The 22,325-nt window shown below is 49.4% G+C and overlaps 5 protein-coding genes and 1 long non-coding RNA gene across 7 annotated transcripts; 4 read left to right on the top strand and 2 right to left on the bottom strand.

The window, feature by feature from the left end:
* Positions 1-1,483: 1,483 nt before the first annotated feature.
* On the top strand, positions 1,484-3,045 carry LOC101774958 (ribulose bisphosphate carboxylase/oxygenase activase B, chloroplastic). Its single transcript, XM_004980030.4, has one exon. The coding sequence runs from the start codon at positions 1,499-1,501 to the stop codon at positions 2,918-2,920; it is 1,422 nt and encodes a 473-aa protein (XP_004980087.1). The 5' UTR covers positions 1,484-1,498; the 3' UTR covers positions 2,921-3,045.
* A 1,226-nt stretch (positions 3,046-4,271) lies between these two features.
* LOC101774429 (ribulose bisphosphate carboxylase/oxygenase activase, chloroplastic) lies at positions 4,272-6,432 on the top strand. 2 transcript variants are annotated; one of them, XR_001393311.2, is made up of 4 exons: positions 4,272-4,482; positions 4,571-5,067; positions 5,150-5,964; positions 6,076-6,432. XR_001393311.2 is itself a non-coding variant. In XM_014805686.2 (3 exons), the coding sequence occupies exons 1-3, from the start codon at positions 4,447-4,449 to the stop codon at positions 5,907-5,909; spliced, it is 1,293 nt and encodes a 430-aa protein (XP_014661172.1). In that variant the 5' UTR covers positions 4,272-4,446; the 3' UTR covers positions 5,910-5,965. The 2 variants fall into 2 exon arrangements, 1 of the variants encoding a protein (XP_014661172.1); XM_014805686.2 differs by lacking the exon at positions 6,076-6,432 and having other exon boundaries at positions 5,150-5,965.
* A 445-nt stretch (positions 6,433-6,877) lies between these two features.
* LOC111258214 lies at positions 6,878-8,173 on the bottom strand. The gene is made up of 2 exons (XR_002678815.1): positions 7,519-8,173; positions 6,878-7,444 (listed from the first exon to the last, which is right to left on the bottom strand). It is a non-coding gene; the product is annotated as an uncharacterized LOC111258214 (long non-coding RNA).
* Positions 8,174-12,192: 4,019 nt separating this feature from the next.
* Positions 12,193-14,061, top strand: LOC101767023 (putative cyclin-D7-1). Its single transcript, XM_004980877.2, has 5 exons — positions 12,193-12,556; positions 12,663-12,749; positions 12,870-12,971; positions 13,071-13,391; positions 13,499-14,061. Exons 1-5 carry the CDS (start codon positions 12,224-12,226, stop codon positions 13,721-13,723), a joined length of 1,068 nt encoding a protein of 355 aa, XP_004980934.1. The 5' UTR covers positions 12,193-12,223; the 3' UTR covers positions 13,724-14,061.
* A 1,014-nt stretch (positions 14,062-15,075) lies between these two features.
* On the top strand, positions 15,076-16,159 carry LOC101774025 (thaumatin-like protein). The gene has a single exon (XM_004980028.2). It carries the CDS (start codon positions 15,224-15,226, stop codon positions 15,992-15,994), a length of 771 nt encoding a protein of 256 aa, XP_004980085.1. The 5' UTR covers positions 15,076-15,223; the 3' UTR covers positions 15,995-16,159.
* Positions 16,160-16,468: 309 nt separating this feature from the next.
* LOC101766610 (pumilio homolog 1) lies at positions 16,469-18,471 on the bottom strand. Its single transcript, XM_004980876.2, has 4 exons — positions 18,274-18,471; positions 17,245-17,415; positions 17,015-17,101; positions 16,469-16,921 (listed from the first exon to the last, which is right to left on the bottom strand). The coding sequence occupies exons 1-4, from the start codon at positions 18,469-18,471 to the stop codon at positions 16,469-16,471; spliced, it is 909 nt and encodes a 302-aa protein (XP_004980933.2).
* Positions 18,472-22,325: the final 3,854 nt, after the last annotated feature.

The following is a 22,325-nucleotide window of genomic DNA, read 5'->3' as shown; positions in this document are numbered from 1 at the left end:
CGTGGTGGGATGGGGACCCCGAGCGGGCCTTAACGGGCCGTGCCTTAGCGGGCCATAGCCTGGCCGCCCGTTAAGGCCCGGCTTGTGTTTTCTCCCTCTTCTTTTTTTGGTACCTGTGTTTCCTCAATTCCTCAGAGCATCAGTCTCTCTTTTCCCCCCTCAAAAAAAAGGTCTCTCTTTCCCAAAAAAACGACTAGTATTGGAAATGCATCTTCCTTTTTTCAATATTTTTTGGTTTGTTCCATTCCAATAATTCTTTTCAACACTCCTCAGATAGAGGGCGAAAACGACCAGTACTCTTGACGCTTCCCTTCTTTTTTTTTTTCTTTGTCGCCTCTCCTCTCCCACGCGGCGTTCCGGGTGAACGCCGACGTCCCCAGGTCGTCGGTCGCTCGCTCGCTCCACGCCGGCGAGGCCTGGACAAATGGACTCTCCGGCACCTCCGGCGAAGCCGTGAGCCACAGCCGCCGATGGAGATTGATGTGACCGGAAGTGGAGAAAGGAACTCCGATGGAGAGCCAGGGCGGCATCGAGGGGCGCTGACGAAAACGTTACAATCTATCTAGATCGAGGAGCACGCCAGCTGCTGCGTGCTGCGGCAGAGAGCTCGTTGCAGCCAGCTGCTGAGCTCGCCATGCATACCCTGTCGTCTTCTCCCCTTACGTGGAGATGATCGCCAATTTCGATTCTCATGCTTTGTAAAAGCTGTATGGATCCTTCAATTCGTTCTCTCTTGACAAAAGCCTCGAGACTCAAGTATCTAAAACGTGACAGAAGAGTAGAAACAAGGCTCCCGGTGGTCATCCGTTAGATCAAAGGTTATGCGATCGTCTAGCGGCTAATCTTGAAATCGCTAAGAACCATCCAATGCAAGTACGACTAAAGATGAGTTTTTTCCCCAACCCAACGACCTTAGCGCACTAAGCTCATAGATTGAGGGTTAATGCAAGGGTTCAGTAAAACCTCGGTTCTTGCTCAATCATTTTGGCGATCCCTGGAGCCGGTATATGCGGTCCAAACATGGCCTATTTTTTTTCTAAATATTCCCTCCATTTTAAATTGTAGTTTGTTTTATTTTTTTTCTTAGACATACAAGATATATAGTAAGAATTTATAAACACTTAAAAAAGCTGTGCTAAAACAGGATGGATGGATAGAGCGGTACTCAAATGCTAAATCCAGGGTGGGGGCCCACGCGGCCCATCCGATCGACAGCGTACGCATGTCAGGCTGGGATAGCAGTGTTTGGATGGACGTACTAACATGCTGGCCACTCATCAGCCTCACGTACCCACCAGGCCACCACTGCACACTTGTTCGTTAACGTTCTGGAGATCCAGTGAGCAATCGGGAAGCATCCAGACCACACTAGCTACTGCCTGCTCATCCATTTAGCAGCTACATATCTTTACCCTGCTATATATACTACAACTCATCGTCATCATCTTCAATCCCATTCAATTTGTACGTCCAATAATCTTGAGATCGATCGATCGAGATGGCTGCTGCTGCTGCTGCTGCTGCTTTAAATTTGGCCTCGACGCCGAGCAGCTTCCTCGGCGTTGGGAAGAAGAAGAAGAAGCTCATCACCACCAGGAAGCAGCACCGTCGAAGCAGAGTCGTCGTCATGGCGATGGCGGCGTCGGCCAGCAATAGTAAGAAGGAGGCCGTGGACGAGACCAAGCAGACCAAGAGCGACAGGTGGAGGGGCCTCGCCCACGACATCTCCGACGACCAGCAGGACATCACTCGCGGCAAGGGCCTGGTGGACTCCCTGTTCCAGGCGCCCATGGGCGACGGCACCCACGAGGCCGTGCTCAGCTCCTACGAGTACCTCAGCCAGGGTCTCCGTCAGTACAACCTGGACAACATGATGGACGGCTACTACATCGCTCCGGCGTTCATGGACAAGCTGGTGGTCCACATCGCCAAGAACTTCATGTCCCTGCCCAACATCAAGGTGCCCCTCATCCTGGGCATCTGGGGGGGCAAGGGCCAGGGTAAGTCCTTCCAGTGCGAGCTCGTCTTCGCCAAGATGGGCATCAACCCCGTCATGATGAGCGCCGGCGAGCTGGAGAGCGGCAACGCCGGCGAGCCCGCCAAGCTCATCCGCCAGCGCTACCGCGAGGCCGCCGACATCATCAGCAAGGGCAGGATGTGCGTGCTCTTCATCAACGACCTCGACGCCGGCGCCGGGCGCATGGGCGGCACCACGCAGTACACGGTGAACAACCAGATGGTGAACGCCACCCTGATGAACATCGCCGACAACCCCACCAACGTGCAGCTCCCCGGCATGTACAACAAGGAGGAGAACCCCCGTGTCCCCATCGTCGTCACCGGCAACGACTTCTCCACGCTGTACGCGCCGCTCATCCGCGACGGCCGCATGGACAAGTTCTACTGGGCGCCCACCCGCGAGGATAGGATAGGAGTCTGCAAGGGCATCTTCCGCACCGACGGCGTCCCCGACGAGGCCGTCGTGAAGCTCGTCGACACCTTCCCGGGGCAGTCCATCGACTTCTTCGGCGCGCTGCGAGCCCGGGTGTACGACGACGAGGTGCGCCGGTGGGTCGCCGAGACCGGCATCGAGAACATCGGCCGGAAGCTCGTCAACTCCAGGGAGGGCCCGCCGACGTTCCAGCAGCCCAAGATGACGCTGGAGAAGCTGCTCGAGTACGGCCACATGCTGGTGGCGGAGCAGGAGAACGTCAAGCGCGTCCAGCTGGCCGACAAGTACCTCAGCGAGGCGGCGCTCGGCGACGCCAACCACGACGAAGCCATCACCGCCGGCAACTTGTACTACGGCAAGGCGGCGCAGCAGGTGGGCGTGCCCGTGCCCGAGGGGTGCACCGACCCAAAGGCCGGCAACTTCGACCCAACAGCCAGAAGCGACGACGGCAGCTGCGTCTACAACTGATGATGCTCTGCCCAGTCCTCTTTTATCTTTTTGCAAATTAATTGTAAACTGCCTTCAATTCATGTTTGGCGTTAACAAGAAACAAGTTTGTAATAGGCATATATACGAGAATATTAATATTAATATTTGTGGTGCACTTTAGCTAGGATACAAAATTTGGATGTCTCATCCATCCTGCAGGCGGAGGAGCCTTCCTGTGGCCCGGAACTGGGCAGGGACCATGGTCACACCCAACCAAAAAAAAAATGTTTGCTACCCTTTGTTAGCCAATGGTCAGTAGATCATAGGAGCTAAATCCAACTGCCCAACGCATACAGCCACCTGCAGCCGCTCGCTAAGATGACAAGATCTCGTCCTCGCTATGTTTCGTTTTCAATCTCGCAGTTGCAGTGGACTCGACATCCACGCTCAGCGCCACGGACTCTAGCTCTGCGACTGCGGCATCACGCCAACGATGGCAAGTGGTCGCGGCCGCGATGGAGGGCAACATCAACCGCGCATTCTGCTCTTGATGTTCCTCCTCCGACTCAAACCAAATGTAGGCAAATCCATGTCTCCTAAACTATTTCCGATTTCTAATTTCTTGTCTCATATTGAGAAAGAGATTGCTATGAAGGTCACGACAAATTCGATTATTGATGATTTCAATATGGTGAAGGATCGCGCAGTGAAATTTAAATGATCAAGATACATTGACCACTTTCATAAACTATTCGCTTTTATTTATTGTAGTTGCATAATAATTACTATAGTCGTACTAGCTAGCGCATGCTTGCGTGAAAAATTAGGGCAAAATGCTAAATTCTTGAATCCGTAAATATTTTCTATTCCAACTTTCTTGAAAGTATAAACGATCAAATTTATAAATAAAGTATGATACCAAATAAGTACTATTAGATTTTTCATTAAATATATTTTCATAGTATATCTATTCGATGCCACAAATATTTGTAATCATCTATATAATTTTGATCAAATATAAAATAGCTTGACTCTCCAAGAAATTTAGGATGACTTAAAATTTGAAACTAAGGGAGTACCAGTGAATCACAAATAAATTAGAAACTCCCGAAAACCTGCATGCGGATACAAAATTTGGATGCCTCATCCATCCTGCAGGCGGAGCAGCCTTCCTGTGGCCCGGGGGCCTATCAGTGTCATGCAACACAAGCCAAGAGATGGTCTCTTACTCTCTTAGTGTTGCCAGTGCAAGCAAGCCATCCCATTGGCCCGCCGGGATGTCGCCACGTCTGCCAAACCCCATCCTCAGCGTGTGGCCTCCGAGAGATGTGGGAGCTGATCCACAACCACGCGGCTTGCGGCTCTTCCCTGACCTCCGATCCCGACCACAGGCCATGGCAGCCGCAGCGGCAGACACACGGCCACCACACGTGCTCCTTTATTTAATGCCTTGCAAGGCTCGGCCTCAGTACTTTGAGAAGAGCAGCAGCGGCGGCCATCAGTGATAGATCACTCGTGCCCTTCCTAGCAAGGTCGCCCAAGGAGGAAGAAGAAGCAGCGCAGAGATGGCGGCCGCCTTCTCCTCCACCGTCGGAGCTCCGGTGAGTTCTCTTCCATCATCTCATGCATCGATCGTATATGCGAGAGCCGCCTGACGATTAAAGTGCATCCTTGACAACGTACATACAGGCCTCCACCCCGGCCAGCTTCCTCGGGAAGAAGCTCAGGACGCAAGCGACCGCGGCCGTGAACTACCATGTCAAGAGCTCCAGCGCCAACAGGTTCAAGGTCATGGCCGCCAAGGATGTCGACGAGACCAAGCAGACCGACAAAGACAGGTGGAGGGGCCTCGTCAACGACATCTCCGACGACCAGCAGGACATCACCAGGGGCAAGGGTTTCGTCGACTCCCTCTTCCAGGCACCCATGGGAGACGGCACCCACGAGGCCGTGCTCAGCTCCTACGAGTACCTCAGCCAGGGCTTGAGGGACTACACCGGGTGGGACAACATGAAGGATGGCTTCTACATCGCCCCGGCCTTCATGGACAAGCTCGTCGTCCACCTCTCCAAGAACTTCATGACCCTGCCAAACATCAAGGTGCCCCTCATCCTGGGTATCTGGGGAGGCAAGGGTCAAGGGAAATCCTTCCAGTGTGAGCTTGTCTTCGCCAAGATGGGCATCACGTAAGCAACAATCTTTAATTTTGGTTTGATTTCATATATACAGCAGATAAGATAAATGACCATCTTCCCCACACACACGCAGCCCCATCATGATGAGCGCCGGAGAGCTGGAGAGCGGCAACGCCGGAGAGCCCGCCAAGCTCATCAGGCAGCGGTACCGTGAGGCCGCCGACATCATCAAGAAGGGCAAGATGTGCTGCCTCTTCATCAACGATCTCGACGCCGGTGCCGGTCGCATGGGCGGGACCACCCAGTATACCGTCAACAACCAGATGGTGAACGCCACCCTGATGAACATCGCCGACAACCCCACCAACGTGCAGCTCCCCGGCATGTACAACAAGGAGGAGAACCCCCGTGTCCCCATCGTCGTCACCGGCAACGACTTCTCCACCCTGTACGCGCCGCTCATCCGTGACGGCCGTATGGAGAAGTTCTACTGGGCTCCCACCCGTGAGGACCGGATCGGTGTCTGCAAGGGCATCTTCCGCACCGACGGCGTCCCTGAAGCCGACGTCGTCAAGCTCGTCGACACCTTCCCCGGCCAGTCCATCGACTTCTTTGGCGCCCTGCGTGCCCGGGTGTACGATGACGAGGTCCGCAAGTGGGTCGCCGAGACCGGCATCGAGAACATCGGCAAGAAGCTCGTCAACTCCAAGGACGGCCCGCCGACGTTCGACCAGCCCAAGATGACGATCGAGAAGCTCTTGGAGTACGGCCACATGCTGGTGGAGGAGCAGGAGAACGTCAAGCGTGTGCAGCTTGCTGACAAGTACCTCAGCGAGGCGGCTCTTGGTGAGGCCAACGAGGACGCCATGAAGACCGGCGCCTTCTTCAAGTAGAAAACCAGGACACACACACCCTCTTGCTATAGCTAGGCGGCCGGCATAGGAGGAGGTGAATACACATAATGCAACTTGGTCTTCTCTTTTAATTTCTTCAATTTTCTATATTATACAGTATGGTACTGCAATATACGACACTAATAGCCTGCTACATATCTTCCAGGTAAAGCAGCGAATTGCAAGTCTACCGTACCCAAGGTTGCACCGTCCCGGGTGCCACCAATGCAACTTGGACCCGACGGCGAGGATCGACGGTGGCAGCTGCTTTACAACTTTCAAGCTTGCCATTTTTATTATATCCGATCTATGTTCTACCCTTTGTACTAAGATACCAGATCTGGCCAAGTGATAGCTGGGCATGAAAAGTTTTTGTCAATGTAAAGATATATATTGTTGGATTTAGAGAGATTCAATGGGGATTTGGAGATGAGATAGAAGAGAAGCAAATGGGGGAATTTCTCAGAGCTTCCAGAGCTGGTGCCCCTCTTCCCCCTTTTATAAACAATTTTACATTCAAGTCTCTATACTCTTACTTATTTGCTAACTTACATAACTCAACATATATAAGCTACATTAATGATTTGGTATGATGTACAAAAGAGTATAACATAATGTCGTCTATCATATCAACGCCTATGTGAACTCTGCTTGTTACTGAATTCAGAAGATTTCTGAAACCAAACTATATAACGAAACAACAGCGTGCTTCAAACCCAGTGAGAACCAACAAAATCTAGAGGTCAAAGATAAATGAAACCAGCCAACCAGGTGGATATTGGTGTTTCAGGTTCAGATATAAAGGAATAGGCTCCACAGATGAATCATGTGGCATATAACTAAACATCACCTCCAGTTTCAGAAAAGGGAAGGGAGGGCAGTAAATTTTATGCTACAATTGAAACCAGTTGGTTATCAAGGTCGTCTAATGACCAAGCCCATTACCAACAGTCCAACATGGAAAGATATATCGGAAGAAGAGCTCCATGAGCTCATTTTCAGAATTACAACTCGCAGCCACACAATTTTGGGGGCAGCACTGGCTATTAACTATATATGTTTTCAAGAAGCAGGCAAGAACATTATTGGTGGCAGTGTTTGTTTCCTTGGAACATTCACACTATGTGATTCACAAAATTTGATATGTGTTTGTGGTTGTTAACTGAACAAGCAAGTTATGGCAGGCTTTGTGGGCACAATGCAACTGTAGTTTTGTCCTGAATGCAAAAGCATCCGTAAATTACTGATCTAGCTAAGGTTGATGCTGCTGCACACTGGAAGGCACTAGAACGAGATGGATGTGACAGCCAAATGAAATTATTCGAGATCATCAAATCCATCCATCAATTTTGGTGTGAGGACGAGAATGTACCGATTGGAGGAGATGAAAATGCATGGTCTGGGACGGCAGGCCATCGGGTGCCCTTGCTTCTCTCAGCCCCAGCTAGCTAGTGCTGCTGCTGAAAAGGGAGGACGCCAGGCAGGCATTCTGACAAACACCCAGCATGCAGCGCAACGCGAGCACTGATTTCGACCTGCGCACAGTACAGGCAGGGTGCCGTTAGAAGAAGGAAGGAAGGAAACAGAGGAAGAAGACGCAGATCCAGACCAAGCACGCCAGTCGGCCGGCGATGCGATGATCGGTTGCCCAACTGCTCGCCACCTGCCACACACCAGCAGGCAGCCGCGCAGCGCGACGGGGCTGCGCGGTGTCGCCCCGGGCGGCGCGGGAAGACATCGGCCGCCGCAAGTGGAGGCGAGTGGAGGAGCGCGGCAAGGGGAGCAGGCGGGGCCGAAGGCTGCTGAGATGACACTAGGGGAGGGTGCTGCTGCGTCGCGGGCGCCGGCGATGCCGAGCGCGACGGCGCGGCGAGCACCGTGGCGCGCGCCAGAGAGGCTCGGGGTGAACGGTATTTCACTTACCGTCCCGGCCTGGGGTATTTCTGACCGTTGGATCGGGAGATTGCGGCTACGATTCGATCTGTTGAGTGAGATACGGAAGCGTTGCTGGACCAAGAGGAGGCCCAATTACCGAGCCCAGCTTTATTCGCTGAGGCCCGTTGGGGAATTTGATCCGCAGGCCTAGATATTGGCCTCTCTAGCGTTGGGCCTCTGAGGAGAACCTGTGCAACAAAGGACAGCGCACACTTTGCTAATCTGCAGCCCATGTACCTCTGTCCATTTCTTTCTCTTGCCTACGATTTTCCACCTGTCCTCCTTTCCCAATCTCTTTTTTTTTCCTTAATCTTCTAAGGCCAAACATTACAGCTCCAACTAATCATCTTTCCCAATTATCTTTTCTCAGTCCTTTCACTGCTAGAAAAATGAGCATTCATCCCGAGACTCAATACCGGTTGCATTTTGATTCGGTACTAATATGAGCATTAGTACCGAGCCTAACGGATAGTCCCCGAGGAGCCCCCCTTGACCCCCCCTTTACCCTTTAGTACCGTGTGGGCTTCCCACCCGGTACTAAAACCATCCACGCCTCCTCTCCCTCCCTCCGCCTCCCTCACCTTATCCTCTGCCGCACGCTAGCTCCCTCACCTTATCCTCTCCCGCACGCCTTAGCACCTTATCCTCTCCCTCCGCCTCCCTCATCCTCCCTCAGCTCCCTCCCTCCAGGAGCCCCTCCTCCTCCCTCCACCGGCCCCCTCCCTCCCCGGCCTCCCCTCTCCTCCTCCCTCCGCTCGCCCCTCACCTCGTGCCTAAGGTGAGGAGCGGTGGCGGGGCGAGGCGCGGCGGCGGCGGCCATCGGGGCGTGGCGGCGATGGCGGGAGTGGTGGCGGGCGGGCGGAAGCAGAGCGGCGGGCGGGCGCAGAGTGATGGCGGGCAGGTGGGAGCGGAGCGGTGGGCGGGCGCGGAGCGGCGGCGGGCAGGTGGCTGGGGGGCGGCGAGGGCCGGCGGCGGGGCGGGGACCGGGGAGGGCAGGGCCGGCGAGGCCTCAGTGGGGATTTCAATTTTTTTTATTTTTTAATATTCCTTTAGTACCGGTTACTAAAGGTCCCCCTTTAGTGTTGGGATACGAGGTAGGCTACGCTAGCGCAAATCAAAATTTCTACCGCGTATAACCAGGAAGAACTGCTGTATGAGGATCACGGGATTACCACTCGACGCACTACTGGTGCGGAAGATGTAGATATGCGTCGGTGCAGTGAAGACGATCACGTAGTCGTACGTAGTCGATCAACGTAGTTGTACGTAGTCGATCACGTCCAGCAGCTCCTCAGCAGCTCGTCCACGTGCACAGCAAGATCGCCTCCGGTGCCGCGGCTCGTCGTCGGCTCGTCGTGGCTCGTCGGCGGCTCGTCGATGGCTCGTCCAAGTGCTGCAGGCGCAACACCTCCAAGGTATCCACACGTGCAGGGAGGAAGCGTCGCAAGCCGGACTGCTAGATCCGCGAGTTGCAACAGGCGAGGGCGTGGGAGGCGCGGCAAGTGTGTTCAGCCAAAAGGTGTAAACCCTAGGGCGCCCCCACCCCTCTATTTATAGGGGTTCCTGACGGGCCTCTGGATCCGAGGCCCATTAGTACTCCTAAACCTAATCCAACTCGGATCAGATCCGAATTGGGCTTCCAGCCCCTTAAGTGTGCGACCCTATGGGTTCGGATACGTATAGACATGGCCCGAGTACTCCTACTCGGTCCAATAGTCGGTAGCGGCCTCTAGCAAGACGTGCCAACTCCTATACGCACACGAAGATCATATCAGACGAACCATCACAACATAATATACATGCTATTCCCTTTGCCTCACGATATTTGGTCTAGCTTCAAGCCGACCGCTCTTTCTCGATCCTGTGATTCGGAATCCCTTTGTAGGTTAACTCTTAACCGTACGTAGCATGGCCATGCATTTTCGGATCCGATCACTCGAGGGGCCCAGAGATATCACTCTCAATCAGAGAGGGGCAAATCCCATCTTGATTGACCATGTCTCATAGCATGCTTCTTGACAAACCCGAAAGCTACCTTTATAACTACCCTGTTACGGTGTAGCGTTTGATAGCCCCTAAGTAGGTCAATCCACATCTAGAATACATGCGACAATCTCAGGTCTAAGGACAAAGCGTATATGTTGTTTAAAGAGAGAACTACTTCTCGTGTTGGGTCAGTCCTAACACATGTCTCCACATGTGTCCACATTATTAGTTCAACATCTCCATGTCCATGACTTGTGAAACATAGTCATCAACTAATACATGTGCTAGTCTAATATTCATGTGTGTCCTCACATGAACTCCGACCAGGGACAACTTTAGAATAACCATACAAGTAAAGAGTTTCACATACAATTCACATAATTGCAAATCAATTCAAGTAGCCTTTAATGGATATTCAATGAACACAATATACAAATCATGGATACAAATGGAATATCATCATCTCTATGATTGCCTCTAGGGCATACCTCCAACATTTAGTACCGAACTATGGTTGCGAAACCGGTACTAAAGGGGTTTCCTAACCGGTACTAATCGCATTTTTCCTAGTAGTGTTTTTATCCCTCTCACTCTCCTCAAAAGAGAGAGGATACGGCAGGGGCGGAGGCACGTTGATGCCTCTGTGTTCTCGGGAATATCCAAGATTTTTCCAGTAAGAATCAATTATGTATGTGCTATATACATGTGTATACTAATGTATTGGAAGATATTCAGCTATTCTTGTTTCCCTGATATAAAACAAGCTACATGCATCTTGGACAACCAGCCTTATCCATGCTAAGTCCTAATTCGTTCCACCAAAAGTGCCAACTGTGGACACAACAACTTCTTTCATCATGGCTCGCATCGCATCCCACTCAGGTTCAGGCTCTCACATCTCCCTATTTGATTATCCCAAAATCAATTTTCCTTTCTCAAATCCCTAACCCTGCATGCAATTTTCCAACTTCACGCATCCTTAGATAGAGTTGTAGCGCACTCGCACGTAGTGGTGTCCCCAAGCAACATCACGGCGACTGACTAAATAGGGGTGTACCTCTGGCAAGCCGTGGAAGTGCATTAGCGAGGAGTGAAACCAAGATTTCCAAGCTCTCATTCCATAATTCCATACTGACCCCTTTGACCTTAGTTAATCAGCTTTGCATATGGAATGAGACCTCTCCTGGTGATCCCTCGCACATCGCGTGCCTTACATCACCACTCGTTGCAGCCAAATCATGGACTAATTAGATTTAATAGATTCGTTTCGCGAATTCACCTTCATCTGTGCAATTGGTTTTATAATTAGATCATATATAGTTCTCCTAATTAGTATCTAAATATTTAATATGATAGGGATTAAACTTTAGTCCATGGAACCAAACACCTGCATATGTAACGAGACCTCTCCCTGTGATCCCTCGCACATCGCGTGCCGTACATCCCCACTCGTTGCAGCCAACACATACACAAAGCGCCCGTCCTGCGTCCTAGGGGTTGGGGGAGGGAAAAGATGAAAAAAAAAGGTCCGGAGGGTTGAACAATAATAAGCTGTGACAACACTGCCAAAAGTAAATTTTAGGTTACATATATATAATATATGAAGTAGACGACATTATTGTTGTTTTTAGGCAGACGTCGTTATTTTTGAATCCCAGTGATTATTTTATATCGATGATATATGGCTTGTTCTAGTATGTACTACATGAGTACATGCACGTTAGAGGGATTGTAATGGTAAAAGCTAAGTACGGTGTAAATGGATGGATGGGCGTTGTTGGTCTGGTCAGCAAGCTGATATGAGTTAGACTGGCGTACTGACACTGAATGACTGCCTGCCATGGCAGTACGTCGGTGATATTTCCTTTTCCGGCGGCGGTCAGAAGGAACAGAATGCATGCAAGCATTAAACGACAGCAGCAGCTTGGTTCTTCCAGGTAGATGGATGGATGGCATTGAATGGCCGGGCGCATTAAGTATTTCCTGGCTGATTGCACAATAGTGCATGATTCTTGGTATGCATGCACGTACGTGATGGCAGAGCAAGTGGATGTACGTACGTGGATGCGCGTCGATCCTGCTATATACACCAGCTAGGAGTATGCAGTACGTACAGGACGGATTGCATGATGCATTGAGTGCGCGCGGGCGGCCGGCCATGGCCATGCATGCAGCTATAGCCTACACGGCGGTCATGGATGGTCATGAGGCTGCTCTCCCGGGCTTTAAGGCACCAACCACCAATCCACCATCCACGACGTACGCACGAGCAGGGTAACTCCTCCGATCCGTTCCGTTCTTGCCATGTATATACAGGGGGCCGGATCGTCGATCGATTGATGGATGATTCGATTCGGCCGGGGAGAGCCATACCATATGTAGGGCCGGTAGGGATGGAAGACGACGAGGAGGGGAGCATGCTGCTCCACGACGACGCTAGTGATCTTCTCTACTGCGACGAGGACCCTCTCCTTGTCTCCACGCCTCCTCCAGCTGATGGTAATGGTGGCGGGCCGGTGGCGGCGGCGGCGGCGTCAGTCGTCGGAGGAGACGAGGAGGAATTAGGTGCAGCAGAACAGGAGGAGGTTCTTGCGTTGTTGGAGCACATGGTGGGCAGGCAGGGATGCTACGCGCCGAGCAGAGGCTACCTGGAGCATCTGCGGCGGCAGCAGGGTGCAGCAGGTGTGGCCGCCGCTCGCTCAAGAGGAGTGCACTACATCATCTATGTAATAATGTGTAATTATCTTTAAATTGATCTTTTTCAATTACACGTTATCTATCTCCATCTATTATTGCTTCAAATTTCTGACGAATGCAATTCAATTTGCTAAGGCATTTGGTCGGTTGGGGCTGGCGGCGGCCACGGCGTTCAACGCAGTCAACTATCTGGACAGATTCCTCTCCATCAACTGCCATCTGGTAAGTAATCATCTGCAGCTAGCTTAGCTTGCCGGATGACGAGTTCATTTCATTCATTCCTCCTCCTCTTCTTCGATCTTGATGCAATGCAACGAACGACTGAATGAATTGATGAAGCAGAAGTGGGAGGAGGCGTGGATGGTTGAACTGGTGAGCGTGGCCTGCTTGTCCATCGCGTGCAAGCTGGACGAAGTCAATATCCCATCGCTCCACGATCTCCAGGTACTATTACGTACATGACCGCATTGCATGCATTCACATGCCCATGCTTGCTTGCTTGTATGCATGACATTTTTTTTCTGAATAAATGATTATTTGCAGATGGAGGAGGTGCTTGGGCACTGGTTCCGGGCGGCGACGGTGCGGGACATGGAGCTCGCGCTGCTCAAGGCGCTCCAATGGCGCCTCGCCTGCGTCACGCCCTACTCCTTCCTCCAGCTCATTATTACTACGGCCACCACCGCTCGCTGCGCAACTCGCCTCCTCATCCGCTCGCTCGCAGAGCCCTCGTTGCTCCTCCGCTTCGATCCCTCCGTCATCGCCGCCTCCGCGCTTCGGTGCGTAAACCAGCTGGAGCAGGATCGTCACCAACTGCTGCACGGCGACATCATCAGCCGCCTTGTTCGTCCACATTGCCCAACGGTAAACCATCGATCATTCTTCAGCACCTACCTCCGTTCAACTATGTACAGTAGATCAGTACTGCATTTTTGTTTCTTCAATATAATACTAGCATGCATGCAATGCAGGACGAGAAAGACGCCGATGAGTGCTTGAGGATGATGCAGGCAATCTACGCATCCTGCTCCTTGGATTTCGAGCAGCAGTGTAGCCCAGTTTCAGTGACACACAATACGGCCATCAACAGGTCGGCGGTTAGCCGTCGTCGCTTGTTCGGCGGAGGATCGTCAACACCACCACCCCAAGAAGGCAGCACTGCTACTACACAGGACGACGATGGTGGTAATAATTGACGCACCAAATTAAAATCAAGTACACACACGAGATGCATCATCAAGACATGCGTACATCTCACACACATTACTCTTAATTTTACTGCTCCTTTACTTAATTTACTACCAGTAATTAACTAGCTAATCCCACAAACTTATTGATTACCTGCACATTAACTAGCTACCTGTGTGTACTACTACTACTGTACTATATAGTATTAGCTATTGCATTCGTTCATTGCAATCTCCTTGCATTGGTTGCTTATCACTACAATGCAACTGCAAGCACACGCACATGTATTTGTGTTGTGCGTGCTGTTTAGTTTTCAGCCTTCTTTTTTTCTTAATCTTTTGTACAAGGAACTATGTGTGGATCATTTCATTATATATAAATCTCTTGTGTAATTTACGTTGGCCACCTTACTTTGTTGATTTCCTTTCATGAGAATACTAGTCACTATTTAGTAGTGAGCAAAGTACTATAGGTTATACTTTGGGCCAAAAGTACTCTAGAATTGAGAGGCCCAATTTGTCAGCGGGCCGGTCAAGCTGGAATTTGGCCCTTCAAGCAAGGTTCATAACAGTAGCAAACATGCATGATGATTTCATCAGATGTGTAAGCAACACACTTGCCCTTTTCACAAGATTGCCTCGACAAAAGCATGGCGATGGAAAAGCAAAAGAGATGGAGGAGCAGGCAGATATTCCTTGTAGGAAGGAAAGTGTCCGATCCGTGCATCAACTTGCTGCTGGGCTCATTCTTTTGGTTATCCAAATACTATATATGCATACGCGAGGTAGAAGCTAACCCCAGTCCAAAGCAAGGAATAGATCCTGAGATTGCATTGCAATCCCTTCCGGACGTCCTAAGTTGGAGGGCAACACACCACTTTATGCCAGCAGTTCCTCTCCTTTAATTTGCTTTCTCTGACCTTTATGTCAGCAGGTATAATGTATATGTCGGTTGCATGTATAGGAAGTTCATCACTGACTGACTGAAGAAGCTGAGTAGTTCTTCATTGTTGGTAGTATGGTAGCTGCTACTGACTTCTGTCCTACATGGACTGCTATATAGTCTACATTGGCGTCATGGTGGGAAAAAAAATCCTGTATAAACTAATTCATCAGATTTTACCTGAAAAACTTTAGAGCGAGGCAAGTACAACTAATGCAAGCAGGAAACCACAATTCTGTCTTGTGTAATATTCTGGCATCTATCTTTAACTGCACGATCGATACGATCGAGTCGGGGCTCGACAGAATCATGGGAGCCACTACACTGCTTGTTGCATTGCCAGAATCAAAACTTTTTAGTTGCCAAAGCTGATGATAAGATCACTACTTAAGTAATAGCTCGCTCCTGGCCGGCGCAATGCTTTGCATCTTTTGTATCTTTTCTGTGTGTAGCGATGAATAACAATCCTCTTCGTAGAGTAGCATCTTGCACCTTGCAGATGCATATAAGCACCGCAGACTCGATATGATTAGCAGCAGCTATAGCTGACAGATCAGGAGAGCACCATGGCTAAGCTCCAGCTCCTCAGCATTTTCCTGTCCATGGCGGCGTTACTAGTGACTAGCGCGAGTGGTGGTGGTGGTGGCGGCGGCATCCAGCTGATCTTGGTGAACAACTGCGCGGAGTCGATATGGCCTGGCCTGCTGGGCACCGCCGGGCACCCGACACCGCAGTCGGGCGGCTTCCACCTGGCCCCGGGCGACGAGACCGCCTTCGACGTGCCGCTGGGCTGGTCCGGTCGCGTGTGGCCTCGCCGCGGCTGCTCCTTCGACGACCGCGGGCGGGGCAGCTGCGCCACGGGCGACTGCGGCGGCGTGCTCCGGTGCGACGGCCGCCCCGGCGCCACGCCGGCGACCGTGGTGGAGATGACGCTGGGCACCCCCAGGTCGGCGCTGCACTTCTACGACGTGTCGCTGGTGGACGGTTTCAACGCGCCGGTGTCCATGTCCCCGGTGGGCGGCGGCGCTGGGTGCGGCGTGGCCGGGTGCCAGGCGGACATGAACGTCTGCTGCCCGTCGGCGCTGGAGGTGAGGGACAGGGAGGGGAAGGTGGCCGGGTGCCGGAGCGCGTGCAGGGCCATGGGAGGCGACAGGTACTGCTGCACGGGGGACTACGCGTCGCCGGAGAGGTGCCGCCCCACCATCTTCGCCCACGTCTTCAAGGCCGTCTGTCCCAAGGCCTACAGCTACGCCTACGACGACGCCACCTCCCTCAACCGCTGCAAGGCCAGCCGATACCTCATCACCTTCTGCCCGCCGCCCACATCCAGGAAATAAATAGTTCATCATCTGCTAGTACACTCATCCATGCATGTTCCCTTGTGCTCTATGTATCTTCTGTTCGTGCTTTAAGCTTTTTGTTCAGAGTTATAGACTATATACGTGTAGCATCTGAACCTAATCGATCATGTAATGACATATATAACAACTAGTTTACCACAACGGTCACTGCATGTCAGTCAGTCAGCTAACATTCCATCGATGATGCAGCATCTGATCTGACAGCAGTCACAGTATGCTGTTGGGATGATCGACGAAGGAAACATTCCATCGATTCGATCCAAGTCCTGAAACCTGATCGTTAATTCATAAGTAGTGATCGATCCAACGACACGGTACAAGATGGATGATGCAGCAGTCTCCCTCCTCTTCGTCTTCTTCGCTAGGCAGTTAGCAGCAGCCAGATCTCACTGGGGCGGGAGTGGAGGAGGAGCCATGTCATGAGTTAGCGTTGCTGGTGCTGAGGAACATCTAGCTTGGCAGGGAATGCGTCTTACCCTTGGCGCTGAGGAAGCTCTCGATGGCGGCAATGACGTGCTCGCCATACTTAAACCTCATCAGACTAGATAGGCCACGTTGCTTCTGGCCACATCCACCAGCTAGCACGCCCACCTGCTGCTCCTCCGCAACGGACACCATCTTCCTGGTGATGATCTCGTTGGTGATGAGCTGCCGGTCCTCCTGGCTCCCGAAGGTCAGGCATGCCTCGATCACATTGGAGGCAAATTTGTTGTAGCTCATGCTCACGACGTACCCGGCAAAATTGCTCACCATCATGGACCGCTTAGCTTGGCCGCCGTGCTCCAGCAGGTACTGCACCACGTAGTTTGCAAATTTCTCTCGAGACAGCTTGTTAACAGACTCGATGATCTCTGCCGCCAACGTGTCGTAGATCTCCAGGTTGTTGCAGTAGGAAAACACTCTCTGACACAGGAACAGAACAAGACACACACACACACACATGCATTTTCGAATATGAAATATTGGTTTACCTTCTGTGTGACCCGGCAACCATACATATGAAAGCTTAGGGGTAGGTAACACATGCTCAATAAGATAGCCGATGAGCTTCCTCTTGTAAGATTCCGGTCCATACTCAAGAACCTGATGGTGAAACAAATAATGGATTAATTAATACGGGACTTGATGCTCAATTTATTATATTCTTGTACATGCTTCACAATGCAAATTCTAGTTAAATAGAAACCATGCCGCAAATATATTGGATTGAGTTGGAGAAACTTAACCTTCTGGACCGCGTAATTTCCATAGACATCAATGGCCAGCATGTGGACACATGGCATGATTTCCTCCAGATGATCAGAACCCTCGCGAGGCTCTTGTCCTTCGGGAGCGTGACCATGCAATGCTAATTCTTCAGGAGTCATCAATCTCACGGTTTGCATAATTCGAGTCAGCTGAATAACACATAAACAATAAATCAAAGCAAAACAATAGAGCTAAACAAGAATGAAAAATATGCATAAGAACAATACCTTCGAAGCTATGAAGACGGACAAAAACAACTGAGGAAAGCACGAATCTCAAAGCACCAGCAAACAGCGCGCAAACTCACAGCAAGATGCGAGGGTAGCCCTGAGTGACCCGCACCCCACCTTTTATAGGGGAGCTAACGGGCGCCACGAGGTTGGGCATTTATCTCGGGCTGAGGGTGATGATACGAAGCTAACAAGTTGATCTGGCATGAAGGCGAAGTCCCAAGGTTAGAGGGATGGAGGTGTGAGAAACGTCACTACGCGGAGGAATTCAATTTGTACACATTACCCTCCAGTGACCTTTATGTACAGCATATACTAGGAATGTAGCGTTTGAGAAAGCACATTTTCGGAATGTAAAGTGGCTCACGGGTCACTGTAACCCATTATTTTTCCACAACTTCCAAGTGTTATCTCTTTCCATTCACAAATCTGTTTGTACGGTGGATCCATTATTCCACTTCCGTCGTTGCACCTAGGTAGCTAGCTATATATGGGTAGGTTACGTTGCTGTAAACCAAGAAATTAAAACCCCGATTGGATCGCACAGAGAATAGCCGATTGAGATGATTAATTCAGACGGCCAACGCACCTACGTACGCAATGAACGGCCCAAGCATAATACAACAGACAGAATTGCGACAACGGAGGCCCATCTCAGATCTCTCTCTCTCGAAAAGCAAAAGCAAAGCAACCCAGCAGCAGCCCAAACATGATGGGCCTGGCCCATACACACACCCACACCCACAGCAGCCCAAACAGTCAGTCCTTCCAGCGCACGAGCATGGAGACGCAGCGGCGCATGATGTAGAGGCGCGCCCGCTGCTCCTTCGCCGCGCTCGCCAGACGCCCACCCACCGTCGTCATCGACACCGACCGCCGCAGCTTCCGCTTCTCGCCTTTTGCTGTTGCCTCCTCGCCGCCGCCTCCATTGATGTGCTTCGTCGCCAGCTTTTTATTATTGTCGTTCCACACCATCCTGTCGTCGTCCGGACTGCAACCGCCGCCGCCGTACATCTTCTTCTTCTTCCTCAGCTCCGAGCCCGACGATCGATCGATCCTTCCTCACACACACAAGACACAACACACAACCGCGAGCTAGCTAGCTAGCAGAAGGATCGAGAGGCAGGGGACTTGCTTATATTTTTGGCTACGGCGCCTTACGGCTTCCATCAGCAGCAGCAGCTGTCTACTTATAGCCGGCCTGGAGAGCTCTCTCTAATTTGTTGTAGTTGGCATCTCACCGGTCACCACCCATCTAATCGCTGGGTGACGCCGGCAGCATCTAATTAATCGCTGCCTCAGCGTCTGTTAATTACTGTGGGAGCACATGGCTGCTCAAGGGTGCATGCATATGCTTTAGTTCACTTCCACCTTCATTTTCCTTTCATGTCTGTAAATTAACCGGCTAGTTAAAAATTATCACTGGTAATTAACAGTGTACATAATCTTCGTATATGCTATTAGTAGCAAAGTTCAAGGAGCCTAATCATACATGTGCAACAAAAACTTTTTCATATTTCTTAAAAATTATTTACTGACTTCAACAAGCTGCTCTAAACTAGCAGGGCCGGAATTAATGCTCAGTTTTATTAGTTTGGAGTTGAAAAGGGAATGGCTTCTTATTAGTTGCTGGTTGCATTGGAAGCTAGACTTTGGCTTATAGATGAAGATTACAAAATGGACATTTTTTTTCTTTTGCAAATGGTGTTCCCTAGCTCGATCTGCTTTGCTAGGAGATGAGAGGGTAGCTGCATGAACCTAGGAAGCAGCATTATCATTACATATTCCATTCTATTAATTTGATCCCTGCAGGGTTCAGTGAACCTGCAGGCATCCATGTAAGGTTTAGATGTGTGTATGCATGTTCTTCTTTTTTTTTTTTTGAATTCATCGTGTGATGTGCGCCCAACTGCGCCTTGTTGTATCGCACATCACAAGCCACATGCCTGCCTGCCTCCTACAACAGCGACTAGCTTAATTAATTACCCTGCAAATTAAACACAAGCACGTACGGTTTAACTTAACTTATTGTATTAATATTTTCATAAACAAATGCAAAATATTCAATTGAATCAAACAGTGAAAAAACATTCAAGATATGTTAATAGTATTTTTCGCAAGAAAATATTATAATCTGAATGAGCTGCCTGCTTGATTACGATAACAGTGTGATTTGAGCATCCATAAATGCACATTGATCGATGATGAATTGAAATCTAATTTTTTTCAAGATCAATATATTTTATTCAGACACCGACAAAATTTGTCAGAACGATGCGTGGCGTCTGGTTTGACTGGTGCAGACATGGATTTAATTGAGGATTACTACTCATCAGATACTTAAATTCAAGCGAATATATAATACTACTATATTGAGAGAATATGATGACTCATTTGACCATGTACGTATTGTATTATTTGGAAATTCCGATCGTGTTATCATACATTGGCATGTGGGTTTGTTAGTCGGAAACAATGGTGACCGCCATGTGCATGATCCTAGCCAGCAGAAAGGTGCTAACTTGGATTACGTCAAAAGGCCAGGTCATATAATGTAACCTTGATTTGGTACCCCTGATTGATAACTTTTAGTAGCTAATTAAGTACTTGTAATTAAATCACAGTTCTTGGCAGTCAGCTTGTCCATTTCGAAAGTCCAAACTCTTCAATTTGCAGCACATGCATAACCACCACTACACTTAGAGAGTAGTAGTTATATTCTTGTAAAGAAACTTACCTATATTGAGGCAAATCTATGTTATTTCCTTCATTTCTTTATTTTTCTTTGAAGAAATTTCGCTAACCAGACAGTTTTAACACACAAATCTCAACTGAAGCATCTAAAATTTGAGAAAATAACTGATTTTTTATTACATTGTCCGTTAATCAATAATCAATTGACTTGCAGTATTCGTTGCTTTCTCAGTCATGCTATCAAGGAAAACTAATTTCATCACCGGTCAGCCAAGCCAACGAAGTTGGCCCAAAATTCTTTGCAAGGCCCATGTAAGTCGAGACAGCATGAAGGAAGCCCCCCAAACGGCCCAAAGCCTGCGAACAAGTCCATCCAAACTCTGTTATCATTATCCAGTAAGGGCGTGATTGGTTGCTCCGGTCCGGACCGTCCAGAATGGACCGGTTGTTCTGGATCGTGGGAGACGGAATAGAGTGATACAGGGAGGTTTGTTTGGTTGCATTTTGCTGTCGTCCTGAATCATGCGAGGTTGTGTTTGGTTGTTCTGGTTGTATCGCTCTCGTGTACGACAGGAGTCACTAGCTTGTGTTTGGTACAGAGAACAGGATGAGGTCGGAGCACCCTAGCACCATATTGGTGAGGTTACCAACAATGAGATGAACATGAGATGTTTTAATATTACAAAGACTAATCTCGTGCTTGACTACTTCCAAAGATAATAGACTAGTAGTAGGAGTACAATAATAATTATAAATTGTAGCCCGGCTACGATATGGACCCAACTAACTTCAGTTGCCGTGTTTTTTGAACCGTCGGTCGCTTCTTTGATATCGACATCTCCGTCACCAGTGCACTCTAGAAAAGATGCAATTGCCTCCTCTTTCGAACTAAAACTCTTATAGCAACAGTTTGGATAACCGGTGACCTGCTGATGACAGGTTACCCAAGTTGCATAAACTCCAGGTTTCCTACCACGGTACACAACGTACCAAGCCATTGTGCCTTAGGAACAAAATGAAACTTGATTCAATTGCAGCAACAGATGAATGAGAAAACAAAAAGTGGAAATTAAACTATTGGCCTCAGATGTTATTTGCATCTTCTCTTAACCTTGAGCTTGGAGCATCAATGACACTAGATTAATTGCAGACCACAAATAGTAAGACAACAGCAGAACCAGAAAAAACCAAGATCAAGCAGTACCAAAGAGGAACAAAATGAAACTTGATTCAATTGCAGCAACAAATGAATGAGAAAACAAAAAGTGGAAATTAAATTATTGGCCTCAGATGTTATTTGCATGTTGTCTTAACCTTGAGCTTGGAGCATCAATGACACTAGATGAATTGCAGACCACAAATAGTAAGACAACAGCACAACCAGAAAAAACCAAGATGAAGCAGTACCAAAGAGGAGCAAATTGAAACTTGATTCAATTGCAGCAACAGATGAATGAGAAAACAAAGCATGGAACAGAATGACAGTATGACAACTAGATGAATTGGAGACCACAAATAGTAAGACAGTGGCAACAGAAAAGCAACAGAATTACAAGTATGACAACAGCACAACCAGAAACAACCAAGATCAAGCAGTACCAAAGAGGTCGACAACAAAAACAATATGACCATCTCCATGACAGGTTACCCAGTTTGCAACAGAGGCAACAGAAACCATCCTAGGACTGCCAACAGGAATAGCAACCTTTGAGCATCCATCCCAGGACAGCATCTGAGAAACAACAGAATTACAAGTATGACAACAGCACAACCAGAAACAACCAAGATCAAGCAGTACCAAAGAGGTCGACAACAAAAACAATATGACCATCTCCATGACAGGTTACCCAGTTAGCAACAGAGGCAACAGAAACCATCCTAGGACTGCCAACAGAAATAGCAACCTTTGAGCATCCATCCCAGGACAGCATCTGAGAAACAACAGAAGCTTGGACAAGCAGTACCAAGGGATAGGTGGCAACAACATCAAATTGCTTGGGTAACCAAGATAGGTAACTCCATATGCATAGGTATATGTCTGTAAACTAGCAAGTCTGATATAGTAAGTTATAAAAAAAATAGCCTCAGATGTAATTTTCAACTCCACTTGATCTTGAGGTTGGAGCATCAGTGAC

This window comes from Setaria italica, chromosome VIII, assembly GCF_000263155.2.
Source record: "Setaria italica strain Yugu1 chromosome VIII, Setaria_italica_v2.0, whole genome shotgun sequence".
In the NCBI taxonomy this organism is placed as follows: domain Eukaryota; kingdom Viridiplantae; phylum Streptophyta; class Magnoliopsida; order Poales; family Poaceae; genus Setaria; species Setaria italica.
This window is presented reverse-complemented; position numbering and strand designations above follow the sequence as displayed.

Bases quoted from the DNA above. Each gene is read 5' to 3' on its own strand.
- LOC101774958 (XM_004980030.4), top strand. From the start codon at position 1,499: ATGGCTGCTGCTGCTGCTGCTGCTGCTTTAAATTTGGCCTCGACGCCG.
- LOC101774025 (XM_004980028.2), top strand. From the start codon at position 15,224: ATGGCTAAGCTCCAGCTCCTCAGCATTTTCCTGTCCATGGCGGCGTTA.
- LOC101767023 (XM_004980877.2), top strand. From the start codon at position 12,224: ATGGAAGACGACGAGGAGGGGAGCATGCTGCTCCACGACGACGCTAGT. The intron at 12,557-12,662 runs GTAATAATGTGT...CAATTTGCTAAG, and splicing joins GAGTGCACTACATCATCTAT to GCATTTGGTCGGTTGGGGCT. The intron at 13,392-13,498 runs GTAAACCATCGA...CATGCAATGCAG, and splicing joins TTCGTCCACATTGCCCAACG to GACGAGAAAGACGCCGATGA.
- LOC101766610 (XM_004980876.2), bottom strand. From the start codon at position 18,471: ATGGTGTGGAACGACAATAATAAAAAGCTGGCGACGAAGCACATCAAT. The intron at 17,102-17,244 runs GTTAAGTTTCTC...TTTCACCATCAG, and splicing joins GAAATTACGCGGTCCAGAAG to GTTCTTGAGTATGGACCGGA. The intron at 16,922-17,014 runs GTATGGTTGCCG...TTCCTGTGTCAG, and splicing joins CTACCCCTAAGCTTTCATAT to AGAGTGTTTTCCTACTGCAA.
- LOC101774429 (XM_014805686.2), top strand. From the start codon at position 4,447: ATGGCGGCCGCCTTCTCCTCCACCGTCGGAGCTCCG. The intron at 4,483-4,570 runs GTGAGTTCTCTT...ACGTACATACAG, and splicing joins CCTCCACCGTCGGAGCTCCG to GCCTCCACCCCGGCCAGCTT. The intron at 5,068-5,149 runs GTAAGCAACAAT...ACACACACGCAG, and splicing joins TTCGCCAAGATGGGCATCAC to CCCCATCATGATGAGCGCCG.